The following is a 21,173-nucleotide window of genomic DNA, read 5'->3' as shown; positions in this document are numbered from 1 at the left end:
CGAATGATTGTCCAGTCGCAGAGCACTGAAACTGACCTAATAGAATGAAATAACAGAAACCAGAGACAAAAAGAGCTGTTTAAAACTAAATTCCAAAATTGTCTATTGTTGTGATTTGACGTCAAGAAAGCGGACGTCATCTTGGAATGAAAAAATCTAATTTTATTTATTTTGCTAAAATCATGTAACGTTAGAATAGCTACATGTTTCTAAGTGGAATTTATTAAAACTTTTGTTTTCTTTTACAATGATTGGCCTATATTAATATCTGAGTGGTTAAATGTAGTTGAATAAGTGACGCTATTGTGTGCGGTGATGTAATTTAGGTGGCTTCCCAGTGCTAGCCGTTCCACAATGGAAGAATCCTCGTTTACTATCCCAGCTGACGACAATGGTGATACTGAGCTCGATCCTAGAATACAGGTCAGTGAGTGACTATTTATTTGAGTAACTGTTCGGTAACCGTCTCCGCGCGTGGCTGCAAGATGAGTGTCAACTTCGTAGACTACTTCGCCAATGAGCACAATGGATACGACATTTTATATCAAAACATGAAATACGGACTAATAGCGAGTAAAGAATTTTCCGAGTACCTAAGAGAGAGATCTAATGTCGAGGAAACGAACTCGAAACTGTTAGCCAAATTAGCTAAACAAGCCAACAGCAACTGCGCGCAGGGCACGTTCGCGCCTTTCTGGGGTGTGCTGAAGTGCTCGGCGGAGAAGCTGTCGAGCCTGCACCAGCACATGTTCCAGAAGGTCACGGAGCTGGTCAAGGATGTGGCGCGCTACGCCGACGACCTCCACAAGAAACACAAGGCCGTCAAAGACTCGGAGTCGAGCACCCTCGAGGCAGTGCTCCTCATACAGAGCACCAAACAGGCATTACAAAAAGCTAAAGATGTGTACACAACCAAATCTACTGAACTAGAGAAACTAAGGAAAGATAATGCATCTACAAAAGACACTGAGAAGGCTGAGGTCAAGCTAAAGAAGCTTCATGAAGACTACAGACAGCTGGCTGAGAAATACAACCTAGTGAAGCAAGACTTTGAGAGGAAAATGACTCAAACCTGCAAACATTTCCAAGATGTGGAGGAAGCTCATCTCAAACAGATGAAGCAGTTTGTGGGCTGCTACGCGGAGCTCATCCAGAGCAGCCATGACCTCATGGGGCAGGTGCACAGAGACTTCAAACACCAATGTCTGGAACTAACGGTAGAAAAGCTTCTGGAGCAATTTCTAATTGAGAAGTACACTGCTATGGAAAAAGCTAATCTAATAGACCTCCCTACATCATTACCTAAACCAGGTTCAGCAAATAACTCAATATCTGAAGCAGACCAAATCTCAACAGTCTCAAATGGCTCACACAAACCTGCCCCAGCTGCCAAGGCTCCTAAAAAAGAGTCACAATCCTTTACTAGCAAAACATCAAGAAGAACAACTTCCCTGTTAAATTTATTCACTCCAAACTTTCAAAGCAAAGATGAGCCGAGCAGCAGCATGGAAGGTGGAGCCCCATGCTCTGCCCCCTCCAGCCCTAGTGGAACACCCGTCACTCCAGTGGCTCCAGATAAAGATGATAACATTGGGCGCAGCACCACACTCCGTGAGTCCAAGTGGTTCATGAGGAGCAAAAGAACAAAAACTAAATTGAAAAAATCTAAAAAGAAGAAAGATGAAATATCAGAGAATTCTAATGCTGGAGAGAAATCAGATTTGGAAGAAAAAGAAGAGGAAGCATTGACTAAAGAGGAACTGATGAACTCTCCAGAAGTAGATGAGGAAGGATATTGCATCAGACCAAAAGATGAAAAGGGAAGTGTCTACTCATCATCTGACTCAGACTCTGAAGAGGAAAGGGAACAAAAAATTCATGTAGAGATCAAGCCAATAAGCAATGGCACTTCTGCAAAATCAGCAAGTGTTGATGAGCTCAGAGCTACTGTTGAAAACATTTCACTGTACAAAATCGGAACAACTGCGAGGCGAGGTTCCAATGCTAACACTAGCAAAGCCAGTACGGATTTATTAGATTTCTTCAACCAAAGTCCTAATGTCAGTAACCCCGCGTCCCCTCTCGGCAACGCCGCCAATCCGTACTCGCCCCTGCAACCGAACCAGTCCCAGTTCCTCGAGAGTCCCCCTCCTGTCGCCACAGCTGATATGGGAGACCTATTTTCGGAAGTGGGTGAGATGTCTCAGACCAACATGCGCACGTCGACGCCGACGGTGGCGTCGTCCATCTCCGTGCCGCGGCCGCCCTCGCGCCGCTCCGAGGACAGCTTCCGCACGGCAGGCGCCGGCGGCTCGCGCGGGCCCTCGCCGCTCACCATCGGCATGGCCGACACCATACCCCTCGCCGTCGCCTTCCACGAAATCATACACTCCTACTTCAGGGGCACTGACGAAAACAAATGCCAGGTGAAAATGTCCGGCGACATGATGCTCTCCTTCCCCACGGGCATCGTGGGCGTGCTGGCCAACAACCCCAACCCCGCCAAGCTCTGCTTCCGATTAAAAAACATACACCGACTAGAGAACGTGATACCGAACAAGCAGCTGATCACCATCAACACGATGCTTTCGACGCGCGACAACACCGTGGTGGAGTTCAACATGCCGGCGCTGACGGCGCTGCTGCGGCGCCAGGCCGACAAGAACCCGTCGGCCGCCTACTTCAACGTGGACATCCTCAAGTACCAGATCAGGCCGAAGACGGGCGCCGCGTCGTGCCCCTTCCAGCTGGTGTCTTACTGGAAGTGCGAGCGCGACCACACGGACCTGAAGGTGGACTACAAGTACAACCTGCACTCGATGAGCGCGCCGTCGCCGCTGCTGAACGTGTCGGTGGTGGTGCCGGTGAGCGGCGGCGTGGGCTCCGTACTGGCCATGCCGAGCGCGGCGTGGGGCGCGGACACGGGGCTGGCCGTGTGGCGCTTCACGGAGCTGTCGCAGCACTCGGAGGACCGCGGCGTGGGCTCGCTCAAGGCGCGCTTCGAGCTGTCCCGCGGCCCGTCGGCCAAGGCCACCATCTCGGCGCAGTTCAACTGCGAGGGCGCCACGCTGTCGGGCATCGAGTTCGAGCTGGTGGGCAGCGGCTACCGCCTGTCTCTCGTCAAGAGACGCTTCGTCTCCGGAAAATATATTTGTGATAGTGAAGTGCACTGAACGGTCCAAACCCTTATGAATTTAGCCGCGCGTTGTATATAATCCGTCGTATATTCGTTTATATGCGTACGTACTCGTCGTTTGAGTATGAAATGCGGGAGCTGTGTATATTATTATGTTTGGTACCTTATATCCTAGGACTGTTTCCTGTCCACCATATTTTAGTGTTTAGGTTTTGTATATTTTCAAAACATCGTGTTTAGTTTAACATTTCTTTATTTGGAAATAATGTTATTATCTAGTTACTAACTTATTTTCCAGATAGACATGTGCCATTTGTTTTGAGAATTATTTGTTTTGTAGAATACTATTCTCGTTACAGTATGTGGTACGTATTGAGTATGTGTATACCTATTACCTACTGTTTAACGTGAGTAAGGTATTGGATACTTTTGCCGTTAGTGTTATCTGGGAAATATAAGAGGTCATATTAACCATCAAAATTTGCAACTCTAGTAAATTATAATACAGTTGACGAGCATCCTAAACCAGTGAGGATAGATTGCCTTAAAGTATTTTTATGTTTACTCACATCACACAAATTTTAAAGATGTAATATATTGCATAAATTTTGAAGTAATGAATAATGTATTGTATATTTTAATTGTGCTAGCTTGTATGTTATTAATTCGTATAATCCTACCCCAATAATAGCTTTAATATTACCTACCTATTCAATTGTTTAAACATTATTTTAAAATACATTTATAAATAAAATGTTCTTGCTGTTAGCTTCCTTTCGCATTTAATGTTAATATTCTCAAAGTTTCATCAATAATAGTGAATATTCTATGCTGAGAATGTATGGCCTAAAAACTGTATTTAAAAAAAATAGTAATGAACAAATCATAGCCACAAGTAGGGTTTCCTAATTGATATATAAGACCATCAAATAACCAATGGCTAAATATTATCATTTTAATAATTTTAATCTTATTTTTTACTTATTAAGTCAAAAAATATGGATATGGATACCCATATAGGATTTTCGTTTTCTGTACGTTATTTTCAACTCTTATATAATTATGTACGACTTGTTTGTATCTTAACGAATCTCTAAATGATTTTAATTTATTTCGAATTGTACAAAAAAGTATATATCTACTTTGTATCGTTTTTTTATGTACACATACAGCATTTAGAAACAATGTTCTCGTCCATCGCCAGTATATTTATGTATATCCTTCTTGTAGATAAAATATAAAGGATTCAATTCATATATAATATAATGTGCTACTTGCAGGGTTTAAACTTATAAAGTTAGTTGTTATGTTCATGTCTTGACTCATACGCAATCTCATAGAAATTATTTGTTTATTTAAACAAGCTTATTATAGTTACATCTACATAGCTCGACATCTAACTTTTTCACTTTGCCCAAAGTGTTCACATTTAAACGTACAGAATAATACTACTATATTTTCGTATGTCTAAAACATAATTTCATCGAAACCTAATTCTAGTACAACAGAACCATTCCATTATTTTGAAAGTTACTGTATCTCTATCTAGTATTAATATTATGTACTGTATTACGTTAACACATGCTTATTTTTCGATTGATCGATACGGCAGTATTCGTAAACAAATATGTAAATCTATTCTAGTTTACCATTGAAATTGAAATTACCTAGTATCGACTTACAAATCGAAATGAGAAGTCTAAAGCGCGAAATATTTTTGTATCCAAAATTTATCGCATGTAAAATTCTATACTGTATCTTCTATTATTATACAATTAATTTGAAATAAATTGTAATTTTAGCATTATAAATGACTTATTTATTTACATAAAATTGTAATTCCACGAACATCCAAATATCGACGTACTAAGTAAGTAGTTTTCTGTATATTTTATATGTTAAATGCTTTTGTATAGTGGCAGGAAACAATCCGTTTATAAGGTACTACATACAACCATGTCTCAAATAAATATAGTGGAAGTTGACTTATTAAATTAAGCAGTAATATTAAGTCCGTTTTTGTGGCAATACCGCGGTTGTTTCCCGTTGCTATAGGTTAACCGCTCAACTTAGAAGGTTCCTTAGATTTCAGACGAGTGCGGGAGGGTAAACATCCATACAGTTTCAACAATACACAGTACTAAATGAGTTATACCCCCCTGCATCAATATACCTGTATTATCTAAGATCCTTTTCGGTGAGGCAGTCTAACCGTTAAACAAACTTGCTACTGAATTACATTTATCTTTACCGTGTATCTGTCGAGAGTCTCAACAGTTGAAATTTCCAGGTGGAACTGGAGAAGCTGAACGCCGCCACGGATGAAATAAACAAGCTGGAGTTGGAGCTAGATGTGAGTTACAATACAATACGCTTTCCTTATTATTCATAGAAAAATTATACGACGTTTTAGCTATTGAACTGCTTTGTGCCTCTCTGTCAAAGAAAAAAATATTTTTTGCACTAAGAACAACAATTACAAACAAAAAACTTAAAAATAAAACAATATAAAGAGGCGGCCTTACTTATTGCTTAAAGCAATATCTACCAGACACCTTTGGATGGAAGAGATTGAGTTTTAAAATGAGTTATAGAATATAGATAGATAATTCTTTATTGCTCACAAACACAGAAATTACACGAGGATATAGAATGAGTTGAGAATATAGAAGTGGAAAATGGAGTTTGACAACTTTCTAATAAGCGCTCCTGTATTTCTTGTACGACACCCTGAATAATATTTCCAAATTGATATATAAAATATGTTGATTCATGTCATTCCTGTTTGATTCTCTTCGTTTTTAGGGACAAGAAAAGTAATTACGTATATCAGTTATCTTATCATTAATCAAATCAATTTTACGTACTAAGAATTCTTTAATTGTCCTGAAATTACAGTGGGTACTTATATACCTATGATTAGTGTTATATTTCTCACGAAATCAAAATTGCTCCTTAATCTGATGATAACGAAATGTACACGCAATAATATTTATAGAGAGCAAACAATCTATGTCGCGATTTTAGCTTTAGTTTGTGGAATCGATTTTGGTAAGTAGATTGAATTACTAAGGATGTAGGCCTGTAGGGGTTTCTTTCATTCGCTCGTGGTTAATTTCCGGGGTCTATGTATTCTGCTTTGAACGTTAATGGATTTTACTCCGATCAAAGCTTCTTTGACAACATTTACGAGTTAATTTAAATTATTCTTACCAAAGGCAATGAAAAGATGAAGTTTCAATAGATTACCTTTAATTATTATGTTATACTTTACTTCTTTCGAATGTTTTCATTTTCGTAAGATAGATCTAATGTACTTAACTAACATTATTCATAATTTGCTATGACCACACTAACCTATACATACTTAAATATAAATATAAGTATATAAGAATATAAATAATCATGCAATCGTCCAGAGAACCCCGTGTAAACACTCCAGGACTTATTCCAAAAACGCCCACTTTGCCATATCTGCACGACAAACAACACCGGACCAACGTTATCTATCTCGAATTACAGTCGAAAACACGCATTTTAGCACAGCTCGACGCACCAATACAAACTAGACCTTAACACTAGAAGCTACTTACATAGGTACTACAGGTGGTCCAAACAGAAGGTTTACCAGTGCATTGTACTGGATAAGCCAAGAGGGTTACTCTGCCATGACAAAAGTGAACGTTTTTTTGCAACCAAGCTAGAAGGAACCCACAGGTTGTGTTAAATGTAATGTGTGGTAATATTGTACATTGTAGTGCCAGGTCTGCTGAAATATGTATGTTATGGCTTCCTAAGAGAAATATGAACCGGGTATAAGCTGTATAAGTAGAGCCCATCTAATGAGGCACCTGTGTCTTTCTCAGCATGTTATTATGGCTTTGTTTGATGTCTCGTGAATACGTTTTTAACTTTAAACTTTATTTGAACGAAACATTACGAAAACGTAATTTGATAATTTAATATCGACGAGACGTCTATATTTGCATTATTTAGATGAAATTCAATTTAGCTACTAATTATGAATGATCGTAGATAATAGCCAAGATACGTTTGTTTACCATAACATACTTACAATACTATTACTTACATTGGTTACGATAAGTATATAAAACCAACCGTATACAACATCATATTTATTATCTAGTGTTGAACCTTTGTAGGTATTTATATTTGTTCGTTTGTGAATGAACCAATCAAGTACAAGTATTTTATTGATGTAGCTGCGTCATTTCCTTGATCGGAACATCTATGAAATGTTTATTGGGTTTGATTGTGACTGCGGCCTTCGTACTAATAATAGAGAAAGCCTATAGGACGATTAGAGTTATAAAATTGCCTTATTATTTATAGTACATATTTTCACTTATTTCTGTAGTCAGTTTTTTCAGGTTAAGTACTCATGTCCCCTCTTCATAATACCAACATATTTCTGAGTTTGAAAATGCACTTTCTTACAACAAAACTTAGTTAGCCCAAGCATGCACAAAGTGCTGGAAACAATTGAGGTAATTATGTTTCCACACAACATGTTCCTTGAAGCTTTGTTAACTAAAACTAAACAATGAAACGCATAGGCCTCCACGGTTGTCCACCAAGCCGTAAAGAATACAGGTTGAGCACGGAAAACAAGAAAATCTAGTTAGACCTCCGCTAAAATAGATCTAGTACAGTGGAGCTGCTCCACATAACTTTAGAGATTTTAGTTCTTAATTTCTTAGATGCAAGAAATACTTTTGGCATGTAAATTGTCAGATTTATATTCTTGGCCACTGTACTACCTCAAAATGGGTAGGTCTGGAAACTAGTTCCATCTGCATACGTCTGTCACGCAGCTCAGTTACTTACTACTTACAACATTACTATGTAAAGCAGGTAATTAACTTAGGTTGTAAGCTATGTAAGAGCTAATTAAATATTAATTAGTAAGTACCTACTTTACTTACTTACGTTTCGTCTGAGATTTATCTATGTTAATTATGTTTAATACACAGTCAGCCACTGTTGGACGTAGGTCTTTTCTTCTTTATGAGATTTGTGGCATATACTATGGGATGACTATAAGGCGAAACACTGCAGTATTTACAGTAAAATATATTTAAGGGCGATCAGTCAGCAGCGAACTGTTTGCCTACTTGTTAACGCAACTTTTAGTTTAGGTCGTCGCTTAGTCGCAGGTTTAGTTTTGGTTTTAACTAAGATGAGAGTTCATTCAATCACATAGCTGCACTCTGTAGTTCTGATAAATTGATATAAATGTTGTTTTTGTGACACTAGAGAGACAATATTTTACATCTCTACTCGTATAGTGTACTCAAGTCAGAATGGATGTTAAAAAAATCCATATCCTATCTAGGTTACCAACAGCAGACTATAGTTTCGAAGGCAAGATATTAACCTGCACACATTGCACTGTGCACATGCAACTCTGAACTGTGTGGTCTGGGCTGTAAGGTCAATTTCTCGATTAACACCGTGTCGCAGGTGTAATCGCTGCAGCGCCTATTATGTCCGTTTACGTAATAGCAGAGACAAGTTGTTTTAACATGGTTAATTTCGAAAACATTTCAATTTGTAATGGGAAAACAAATCATATAACCTGAATGGTTGCACCGATATTGAAGTCAATGATTCCACAGACAGATATATAGGTACACGGCAAACATATAAGGGTACAATTTAAATCATCACCAAAAAAAATATTTGTACGCTAATACATTGCACCAAAAAAAATAATTAAAACCAAATTAATTAAACCAACTCCAAAATTGAAATCCCAGAAAAATACATTTACGTTCCAAAAAAAATAAACACGCCTCCAAATAATTGCAAGTTTACAACAGATAATCTTTTTTGTCACCAAAACGGATAAATCATCACCAAATCATGTGTCCTGTAATATTGTAGAAATGTTGGCACTATTTACACACCATAAAAATTATATGAACATCATTAAAATTTATTTCTAACCAAATAAGGTTGCCGTCCCCGTCCCGTCCCCAAGGTCCCCAAGGTGTCCATGATGCCCAAGTTCCCCTAGGTGCCCAAAGTGCCCTAGGTGCCCAAAGTGCCCTAGGTGCCCAAAGTGCCCAAGGTGCCCTAGGTGCCCTATGTGCCCAAGGTGCCCTAGGTGCCTGAGGTTCCCCAGGGTGCCCGAGGTGCCCAAGGTGCCTAAAGCGCCCAAGGTGCCCAAGTTGCCCAAAGTTCCCAAGATGCCCAAAGTCCCCAGGTCCCCAAGGGCCCCCAGGGCCCCAAGGTTCCCAAGGTCCTTAAGGTCCCCAAGGTCACCAAGGTATTCTAGATCTCCAAGGTCTCCTAGGTAACCCTAGGTCCCCAAGGTCACCAAGGTCACCAAGCTCCCTAAGATGCCCAAAGTCCCCCAGGTCGCCAAGGTCCCCAAGATTCCCAAAGTCCCCCAGGTCCCCAAGGTCGCCAAGCTACCCAAGGTGCCTAAGGTCCCCAAGATGCCCAAAGTCCCCCAGGTCCCCAAGGTCGCCAAGCTACCCAAGGTGCCTAAGGCCACCAAGGTCGCCAATGTCCCCGTCCCTATCCCCGTCCCCGTACATATTCCCATCCTTATCTTAATTCGCATCCCTCTATCCCCACCCTTATTTGAAGATATTATAAAGATATATTATAGTAGGTACCTACTAATTATTTAATTCTAAAAGTATTTTAACTAGTAACTTTGGTTTAGGGTACAATTATTTTTTTTTGGCTTAGCAGGGTTACTAAATTGATACTCATAAAATAATATATTGGTTACATCTACTTAGCGACAATATAGTTTATCTGGTTTGAAATAAATTTAAATGGTGTCGATATAATTTTATGGTATACAGTAAAAAAATAATTGGTACATTTCTGCAATATTATAGGACACATGATTTGGTGACGATTTATCCGTTTTGGCGGAGATTTAGAATTTATTGGAGGCAGAATTGAATATTTTTTGGTGGAGGTTTAAATACAAGCCAACATATAATATGATTCTTATCAGAATTTACTTTTACCTAAACATTAGTAACCTGGCTTTCTACTTATTGTTCAGAGGTATATCGCAAAATGCTAAGAGATTGCTCTACCTTTCCTTAGCCCTTTTTCTTTTCTATTTAGTAAGATTATATGTTTCTTTCTTACTACTCTTCTGTGTGGCCGCGTCCACGACACCTTAGTTAGAGAGCCAATCTGCAAGCTAGACGAATACACAACATATTGTAGCGTGAGGAGATTCTTGCGACGAAAGTGTCGATACGCTCTCATCCGTGCTAGTTCATTCTTCACTTTCAATCAATATTGTGCACATTTTTTGTCTTTTTGTATTATTGATTCACGCTGTTTTTCCACTCATCCCTTTACGTATAACCGGTGGGTATTTACTCCTCGATCTTGATCTTTCAAAAGGCGTCCAGGACCCCAATTCTCGACCTCTAGTCTTTAATGTCTAGTGTTAGAATTAATTGCAATATGGTTACTATTTACAAGGCGTTACGTCGCGCCACCGAGACTAGACATTAAAGACTAGAGGTCGAGAATTGGGGTCCAGGTGACTCCGCTATCTCTGCCTGGCTCTGCATTTAATGGGCATGATATATATTGATTACCTAGGTAAAAAATATATTAACCTTGTAATATAACAGAATAGACAACATCAATGAACCACATAAGTCGTCATCTGGCATCAACCGCGGTAGTCAAACCGCACCTGCGAACAGTTAGCGATCTCCCGAGCATGACGTCTCACTCAGGTGTGTCCATTCACTGTGTGTTATTCAACTACATTGGCGCTGGTTGCACTGAGCTAAAGCGCCCGATGTAATGTATCGGTGTTATGTTTAGTCAGATTCAATCATTGCGCTTGGGCCCTGCTGTGCTAGGATTAGCTAAGAAATCTCTTCTTATAATAATCTATAGATTATCAATGACCACAAGTATAACCTATTTTATTACACTACCTACATTGGCATTGTGTTGTAGGTAAGCCTAACCAACCATACAATAACCGTACAATGCTTTATGGGACATGGTAGATTCTATAGTACCACGTTTTCCCTCCAAAATACACCCACGTATGAGCAGCGCTGTATAGCTAGCTACTAACAGTTGAGTAGCGTAACATCATGTGTGGCGGTTGTGCGGTAACCCCGGTGCCAATCACTTGACATAAAGGTCAATTGTGCGCGCCCCCATCTCCCCGACTTGTTACCCAACGGGCCCAGCCCAAGCGGTTATATTACCTCACCACATGGGCTCGGCACCGTGTTTAATATTTAAAAACAAATGTGACATCTAGGTACATACTCACTACTAATACGTAGGAAGACTAAAGTCAATATTTTCTCTTACGATGGCTACATGAGGTATTGTTACAATATATCGGCTTTTCCTTGTTTACCCATACTTTCTCATGACATTGTCCGATTTGACTCTGTCCTGTTTATCTATGATGCCATATGAAATATTCGAACTGTGCTAGCGGAAACTTTCTTTAAAATGTGTAATTAACAGACACTTAGTGGAGTAGCTATGTGCCCTTGCAAGATATATAAACTGTTTCGACGGCCTACAATACAACGTCGTTTACTTTCGTAATTCTGTAGATAATTCAACAGCTGAACTGAAGTCACCATGGTCATAGTCACGGGCATGTTGATAACATATATTATTATCTGTGCATTGTGTGTGTGTGTGTGTAAAATTATGTTGTCGTTATTTCCATAAAACATACAATCTACAGAGTATAGACTAGGGGTCGGCAAGTAGTTTTAGGTAGAGTCCGGATATTGGTCGAAAAATTTTAAAAGGTCCAGAAAGAAAGAACTGATAATAACTAAGTACTTACAGCTATTTATAACTTACTAATTAGTGTCAAAAATTGCATCGGCGGCCTTAAGCCAGATTTTTATAGTTTGGTTCTCCTGAAGAACAGCTAATTCGAAGAGTGTCTTCTAAGTGAGCGTATGTTAAACTCAAACGATATTTGTTTAAAAAAAATCATTTAAGTAAAAAAGATGTTTCGTATATGTAGGTATGTTTTACCAAACATAGTCGCAAAATTTATGGCAAGTTTTTTTGCCTGGGACATGTTTGACCCAAAATTCTTCAGTTGACACCTTTATATATTTGCAAAGACACATATTCTCTGCCTTAGAGTATATATTTGTTTTCTGCAGATCGATTATTTCCATTTGACTTTGAAGTGACGCCTTTGGCAGATGAAATAACTTGGCAGCAAGGACTTTTACTTGGCAGCCACATCTGTCCATTCGGCGGCTGCATCAACTTTGAAGTTGGGTGACTTAAGAAACAGAGATAGCTTGCCCATCTCTGCAAAGTCTTGGAACCTTGTGGCGATTTCGTTGCTAAGATCGGCCAAAAGTTTTGTAAACACTGCAATGTCTTCTTCTGAGTTCTCCTTATTTTAATTATTATGGTCGTCGGAGAAGCTATAAGTACCTATGAACAGAGCGCACGCGGCGACTCTACGGCGCGGGCCGCGCGGCGGCGGCGCGATGTTTTTGATGGATGTAGATGTTGTAAAACAGATTAATTAGATTAGGTAGGTACTAAGATAGATTGTTTCAAAATATTACGTATTTATTTATACTTGACATGCCTACATTACAATATTTGGCGGTCCGAGGTTGAACCTTTCGCGGTCCGCGAACGGACCGCGGTCCGCCTGTTGCTGACCGTTATATGACCCTCATCATGTACATAACCGGGAAATCAGTTGAAGGCGAAAGTTGATAGGATTTATAGTCTGAAATACGACATAAGCTAATACCTATACTGTTAGTCCCATTTCATTAAATATAATATGTATTGTATAATATAAACCACCTTGAATTTAATCTGTTTGGAAAAAACCGAGTTGTATAGTGAAGCGACTGTATTGTGCATAATATGTATGTATAATATGTAGGTAATGTATTATAGACATTATAGTATATCTGCCTTGACATTCAATCAAATAATGCTTTGGGGTCGTGATCGTGACATAACTTGTAGCGTAACACTCGACGTTGATTATAAACTCAGAGCTATGTACGATAATACAAACACTATACAATATCATAACCTGCGCAAATCGATGAAAGGAATCTAGAGACTTCAGTGGTGATAGAGAACGTTCCACTGCCCCAAGCATTAACTAACCTTATACGAGTACAAAGTTATTCCAGGTTTTGTCATGGCATTTTAATTATGAGAAACGATCCCGGTAATGTTTGGTCGCCCTAATTCTCCGCGGGCTACCTGTAGTAACGTTGCGGATTTATAAATACGCATGAATGATTGCTAATTTGCGTTCTGATCGATCGGATAATGCGTAGGATTGGCTGACCCACTTTTAACGTCGCTGGTGACCGTAAATTGATGATCCGTCAACGTAACTCCCTAATTACGAAACATATAACTATGACCACCTGGAAATATAATGAATGATGAATGATAGAGAGCTTTATAAAACAATGGTATCGGAATTCATTACTTAAATATAGTACCTACCGACCTACCGTTGTTACCATAGGTAGGTACGTAGCTAATGAATGATAATTATAAAAATAAGGCATTGATAAATATTAGTTTTTTGAGTAAATGGTGTCTTATCGATCAATTCACTATAAGTACTTAGTAAAGATGGACCTACTCAATTGAGTATCGATCGAAAGTGCCGCCAATCACCTAAAGATTTCATCAAAACCACAGCCCTTCAAAAGTCCTCGTGTTTTCGACACAATCACATAGGCATTTAGGTAGGTCTTTGTAGATTGAGCCCCGGTTTGCTTGTATCAAAAAAAATTTTTATACCATCAACACTGATCACATCCCATTCCCACTTTCACATGAACCTCAAACTTCTCTCTTCCAGGAGTCAACAAAGACCTTCCACCTGCTCCTAGCGGAGACGTCGCGGCGGCTGCAGGCGCTCAGCAAGCGGCTCGGCTCGTGCGTGGACAAGTCCCGCCCGTACTACGACGCGGGGGCCGCAGCCGCCGCCGCCAGGGCCGACTGCCAGAAGGCGGCCGTGCAGTTTCAGAGGGCTAGCGGTGAGTGTTATAATCTAGCTAGAGTATATTACATGACCATGGTGAAACGATTAGATAGCCAGAAGGCTGCCTTGCAGTTTCAGAGAGCTAGCGGCGAGTGTTGTTGTAGAGTTTATGACCCTGGTGAAATCTTTAGCCAGAAGGTTACCGTGCAGTAGCAGGTAGAAAGTTATGTGTCTTGCTCTTCTTAAAGTGGCGATGACTATGGTTCTTCAAGCGTGTCGGTGATAAATTATAGAGCTGGAGCTGGACAAACTTTGTTGTCGTAGTGAAAGAATTAGCCTGTCCGATTAGTTGTCATTTTCTGACTACATAAAGAATAGGTGATAAGATAGGTCAACTTACTCGAGGAGGCTCCATTCGTAGACCTAACGGGTCATATACTTGCTTGTTCCTAAAAGAAAATTTCCGGCCTTTAGCAGGTCATCAAACATTATGCCCACGTACGTATACCTACATACAAGCATACCTGTGAATGGAACTAACACGGCAACAGAACATTTCACACACAATTACGTATACGTTGAGCAATTCTATAGAAACAGCCGCAGCCGTACGCGGTATATTCTCTGTATTCTGGCATTCTAAACCATCTTGATTGAAGTTAAAACCCCTGAAAGTTACCAATATCATTTTATTTCTCCGATCACGAATATAAATTTTTCGATGTTTCATGAGTAGAGTTAAGGTTTCCTCATGCAGTGATTTATTATCATTACTGCATTGATTGCCTTATCATTTTAGTCATCATAATCATAAGAGATTAATATGCCGCAGATAAAATAGAAACACTGTCCGGAATACGAATGATAATACGATACATCTCGTCTAGGTATGAGGGAATTTGAACAATTATCACAGATAATAGGCACACATGTGGTTGCGTATGCGCAAGCTTAGTATGTGCTGTGTAAATGAATTTTAATTAGTAGCTGAAGCTAGCATCTCCGCGCAATGATTTACCAGATAGGTGAATCATTTCTTCGTTATTATAATATGTATGTAACAATCCTTTTTTTTAATACAAAAATATGATATCACTATTAATATTACAGCTAGGTGCTAGCTATAAATAGCAGAAAAATAAGCAGTTATGAAAAAGTTAGATAACATTGAAATAACATGTTTACTTGGCAATTAATCTAATTGTGTTTTTAATGGACTGCCGCTATAAAAGTTATTAATGTTAATAAATAATGCAGTTAGAGTCGGCGTGCCTCGCAGGATGTAGACTATCAGGGTTCAATTTATCAGTTAACATGGAAGCAATGCTTTATCTAAAACGCCTAGTGGGGTAAAAATGTATTTTTAGAAATAATTTTGAATTTGTATCACTGTGTTCAAGTTACAGTAAGGGCTTGGTAAGTTTTGTACTGGGTACGTAGAAACTGGTTCCATAAATACACGTACTTTGCCCACAACACAAGAACATATCTGATCATTGATGCCGGAGTTAGTTTTTAACTGGTGCTTTTGTCAGCTTGGTGCTTTTGAATTCAGATATGATAATTATGTTAATTAAAATCCGTAGTGCATAATTGAATCAGTAGGTAAGCTTCGACCTTCTTAGAATCGAACTGCAAAAATTCCGTTCTGAAATCGCTACACTAAATTAAAAAAGGTAAAAATAAACAGAGCAGGAACGTTTTCATTTAATCCACTTATCTCGCTGGTGACCTTGTCATTGGTTGAAATGGTTAGTTTGTGTTTGCGTACGATAACACCGTTGTGCGAACAAACATAGCCGACTACGCTATTTACATTTCACATTTAAAATGCGTTGTGTAAATAAATACGTAGGTATTTATACGTATATCTATAAACTACATGCTCTTGTAAGAGAAATTTAGTGCAAATAGTTTCGCATCCGTTGATTAGAAGTATAAGAACCTGTCCTGGGCAGCATTAGTCATTATCATCATCAGTAAAAAGACGTTGACTCTGCTATGGACTACTTTTCTGCCCTCAGCCTTTTCTGTTTTCACAATGTGATCGTTCAGAGAAATCCCGAACCCAGCTCATCGCTATTGCACGTTTAGCTACTTTAACCTGAACACGAACCTCCTTAACCTTTGTTATGCCTTGTATTGTAACACATCTGTCCCAACCCCCCTTGTGTGCCTAGTGACAGATCTATCACAAAAGCATCACGATTTTTGTCATTTTAGTTATTAATAATAATTACAATATATTTCCCATAGAACTTCACGCGGCTGCCAAGGAGACGGTGACGTTGGCGGAGCAGCGCTTCGTGAGCAAGCAGGACGAGTGGCAGTTCGACAGCAACTGGCAGGAGGTGCTCAACCATGCCATCATCAAGGTATGCATCATCATATGTACATACCTATAGATATATTTATTTATACCTCTAGGATGAGGTACCATTAGTGCGTTGTGGTTTATTTCAATTTTAAACTATCATAAAATGGGTATAAGGGTTGGTAAACGTTTGACCTAATCAGAACTGAGACGATAAAAGTAACGATCACTTAAGATTTTTATTGTTCAATGTACGGTGGCCTGCGCCTAAAAGTATACAGGCGGAGTTTTTAAAATCGCGATCCCTGATGATGAAGGGACCAGCTACATCTTTTATAAATCCGGGGGCGGGTTGTGTGTGATGTGTGTAGCAGTGGTGTTTATGTCGATGTCCTTGAGCAGTATGTGAGCTTGAGATCGCTATTTTAAAAACTCCGCCTGTATACTTTTAGGCGCAGGCCACCGTACTTACCTAGGTAATTGGATCGGGTTGAAATTATAATTAGTTAAATGGTGATCCAAGCGGTGGTAGCTCAGTCGGGTGAGCGCCCGCTTCTCAATCAAGAGATGCGGGTTCGAATCCCGGCGCTGACATGTACCAATGAGTTCTTTTCTGAATTTAAGTACAATGTATACCATCGCTCTTACGGTGAAGGAAAACATCGTGAGGAAACCTGCATATCTAGATTTAGCACATCAATCTAAATATGTGAACCCACCAACCCGCATTGGACCAGCGTGGTGGGAAATGGTCCAAGCTTAGGAAGGCAGTTTAGACCTTGGGGATATGCACAAAGGTTCCATTCGAGAGAGCTAGGTGCAGGTACTTACACCCCCACAGAGAATAGAATAGAATAGAATGGATGGTGATCCAAATCATATTTATAGTTAATTTTAACATTTGTGTAAGTATATACTGTATGAATGGTTTGTATTCTTCACAGGTTATGGATGCAGAGAAGAGGAAGGCAGACAGCGGTCGCGAACATCAAAAGAAAGCAGCGAACTACATCGCGGCTGAGCGAAAGGTACGACATCATTATTCAGGCAGTCCTTTTTAGTTAACTTCACGAAGGTCTTTTTTATTTCGCCTTAGTAGTTATCTTTCCAAAATATTTATCTTTCCCATCCTAAGTAATATAATATAATAATATAATCCTTACTAATATTATAAATGCGAAAGTAACTGTGTCTGTCTGTCTGTCTGTCTGTCTGTCTGTTACTCTTTCACGCCAAAACTACTGAACGGATTTGAATGAAATTTGGTATACATACGGTCTAGACCCTGGGAAAGAACATAGGCTACTTTTTATCCCGGAATTCCCACGGGGAAACTTTTTAAGGCGAAGTGAAGCGCGCGGGAACAGCTAGTAATATTATAAATGCGAAAGTAACTGTGTCTGTCTGTCTGTTACTCTTTCACGCCAAAACTACTGAACGGCTTTCAATGAAATTTGGTATACATACGGTCTAGACCCTGGGAAAGAACATAGGCTACTTTTTATCCCGGAATTCCCACGGGAAAACTTTTTAAGGCGAAGCGAAGCGAAGCGCGCGGGAACAGCTATAACTATAACTACATAAGTATCAGTACCACTCCAGCATTCCTTACCTACACAACAAAAACAGATAAGAAAGAAACATCGCAATTATTTCAACAATTAATTGATTTACCTCCCACTAGGTGGCACAACTGGAGGACTCGTTAAAACGCAACATAGTCAAGTCGCGCCTCTACTTCGAGGAGAAGAAACTGTGCGACGAACAACTGCAGACGCAGAACGAGAAGATAGAGAAGCTACAGAAGCTCATAGCCGACGCCAAGGGCCGCTACTCCAAGTCTCTGAAGGCGCTTGAGGAGATTTCTGAAGAGATACATCGCAGTCGCGGGGAATACCCACCAGGTAATATTCTATGATTTTTTGTGTTGTCAGCTCTTTAGTCCTAGCGCAAATAAAATCTTGGGTATAATTTTGACTGTTAAAACCCTTCTTGCAATCCTCCAATTTTTTATTCAGTTACAGCCTGTAGCACATTAAAAAACAACATCATATTTTTTCCAGATAAAGATCCCATACCAGTGGGTCCCCGAGAGCCGGGCGTGGGCGCGGAGCGGGACCCAATCATCGACGAGGACCAACTAGAACCGAAGCCGGAGACCTCCGACCCCTCCGCCGACATCGACGACGAGTCCAGCCTCAAACAACTGCGCATGCGCGTGCGGGAACTAGCCCTCAAACCCATAGACAGCAAGGACGTCGAGACAGACGACGCCTGGGCGCTGGAACTGAACGAGACCATCAACAAGCTAGACCAACTACTCATGATGAAGGAGAGCAACCAGCAGAAGAGGTCGAAGTTCACGGAAAGAAATGCCAGCGCCCCGTCCACTAGCACCAACTCTGGCAACAAATCCGTACCTCCGAGTGACGCGTGGAATAGTGGATCCAATTTAAACAGGACCAAGTCCAGAAGCCGTGAGGCTGTAGTCGAGAATTCAATACCTTTGACCAAGACTGAGAAGTCAAAAAGTATGATGTCATTAGATGTGCTAGCGTTAGCTAGAGACACGACTATTTTAGATAGAGAGTCTTATTTGAAGGCTGTGATTGAGGATAAGTCTCCGACGTATACTGAGAGTAACTCGGACAGAAACGAAAGTCCTGATGATATCCTGATGGTGGAATGTGACTCCAGCGATTCCACGCAGAACCCCGTCATAAGAATGACGAGCTCCACTATAAGTGATAGTGATAATAGTTAAACTTTGATTGCTCTAAATGTTGCTCTTTAGTCTTTGATACTGATTGTGTGTTTATACTTCGTATACATACAAAATTTAACGTGTAAATCTTGGTGTTCTTATTAGTAGTTCAGAGTATTATAGTTTTTATATTTTTTGAGCAGGGCTCTTACTTTTATGACTTGTGAGAAATTATAGATGGAAAAGCAGACTTTAGAGAGAGAGAGAGAGAGAGAGGACGGATGCGTATATATACATACGATTTTATTATTAAACCTGCCGTCGCGTCGGTGGCGGCAGAAAAACAAGCACAGAAATCACGAAAAAAAACAACTGTCCCATACGGGCTTCATTCAAAGTATCGAAGGCGGGTTGGGGGCTACTTTTAGTTAACGAAGTTTAAAAAGAAACAACTTTTATATAAGACTTTCGAAATTTACGAAAAAAAATATTACTTTGCTATGGCTATAATGTTAATCCCGTGACTACCTATATGGGAAATTACACCTTTTTCGCTATTTTTCTAAAGACTGACAGATGAAAGTGGCTAGGCCACGTTATGGTTGTAACCATGGTATTGGCAACATCCTAGATTATATCTAATCTTTGTGTTTATGCTATTATATGTTTTTAATATGATTTTAAGTTGCAATAGAAAAGCGAATCTGACACTAATATACTTAAACTTATTAAATATAGTTAAGATAAGTACTGACAGCTACTATAGTTTTAGTTTTAATTGACATGTACTTAAGTATGATTGGGTTTTATATTATATTTACGAGCCATGTTAATCCACCGATTCAAATTGAGTAAGTTTTATTAAAACGGACTAGATTTGTTTGGTTTTTTAAGTAATTATAGAAGGAAACAGTGGCATATCCTACATCTCGATATGACATCCGCTTTCTTAACACGCCAATAGGTACGGTACAGTCAGCTCCAATATACTGCATCTATACACTTTTTTACCTTGTGAAAAGGAACTTTTACAAACCGCCAATGAAGTAATTGGCATTGTTCATACAAATTAGTTTTTCCTGAACACAAAACCTGACTCATTTGTTACATTTAGACATGGTATAAAATGTTGTTGGAGTCAACTGTAGAATAGAATTCTACTTTATTGACTAAACTGTACTTATTTATATCAGTGAAAATAATTGGAGGACACATACTGCTTCATCAACAGCCTTTAGCTTAGAGATCGACAACAAAGTTAGCGTTGTCGTAATCTAAAGTCTGCTTTTTAATCACAGATAATAAGTTGACAGATTCTGAACGGTTAATCAACAGTCGATTGTCCCGCCAATAGAACAATAGGTCAGCTAATCACTGGACAATCGACTGTAATTTAGTATCTGAGTTTAAAATACAGACTTTTGTATTAGTATTCGTATTTTTACTAAAAAGGTTGTTTACTATTGTAGTTAAATTATTATTTACCTTGATATGTATTATTAAGTGTATTTATATGTTAAAATATGAAAAAAACCGAATGATAGTCGTTATGAACTTAAAAAAAACTAACAAGACTAACTTTAAAAGGATAAAAGTACCTATAATATTAGATAAGTATATCAAACTGTTATTTCTGATATATTTTATAACACGATTGTATTCAATATTTTTGTTAATTCATAGTGAATGCATTTAACACGGCACTGTGTGATAGAATGACTGAGTGATTAAGGTACTTTAAAATTAACTATAAACGTTACTATTTTAAAACATTCTCAAAAAAAAAATTCACTCACTGTAATACACTTTTCATAATTCACTGATGCACCATTTTACTCTTATGGAATAAATATAGTGATCATCTCTTTGTACTTTACAATTTAAAATTCTACACTAGTCTTCTTCACTAAACATTAGAGTGTCGATTGAGAGCTCAAAACTTACTGTAACTAACGGTTGAATAAATCTATGAAGCAAACAAGTATATTTATTTTGTATGCACCATACCTTTATAAATAATATA

At 39.1% G+C, this 21,173-nt stretch overlaps 2 protein-coding genes across 2 annotated transcripts; both read left to right on the top strand.

Moving 5' to 3' along the window:
- Positions 1-91: 91 nt before the first annotated feature.
- LOC105381533 (SH3 domain-binding protein 5 homolog) lies at positions 92-21,132 on the top strand. Its single transcript, XM_011551280.3, has 7 exons — positions 92-423; positions 5,427-5,489; positions 14,010-14,187; positions 16,389-16,507; positions 17,391-17,474; positions 18,131-18,350; positions 18,510-21,132. Exons 1-7 carry the CDS (start codon positions 355-357, stop codon positions 19,208-19,210), a joined length of 1,434 nt encoding a protein of 477 aa, XP_011549582.3. The 5' UTR covers positions 92-354; the 3' UTR covers positions 19,211-21,132.
- Positions 421-4,943, top strand: LOC119693653 (F-BAR domain only protein 2). The gene has a single exon (XM_038117611.2). It carries the CDS (start codon positions 486-488, stop codon positions 3,171-3,173), a length of 2,688 nt encoding a protein of 895 aa, XP_037973539.1. The 5' UTR covers positions 421-485; the 3' UTR covers positions 3,174-4,943.
- Positions 21,133-21,173: the final 41 nt, after the last annotated feature.

The sequence above is a fragment of the Plutella xylostella genome, chromosome 10 (assembly GCF_932276165.1).
Source record: "Plutella xylostella chromosome 10, ilPluXylo3.1, whole genome shotgun sequence".
NCBI classification, from domain to species: domain Eukaryota; kingdom Metazoa; phylum Arthropoda; class Insecta; order Lepidoptera; family Plutellidae; genus Plutella; species Plutella xylostella.
Note: the sequence above shows the minus strand (reverse complement) of the source record. Positions and strands in the feature narration are given on the sequence as shown.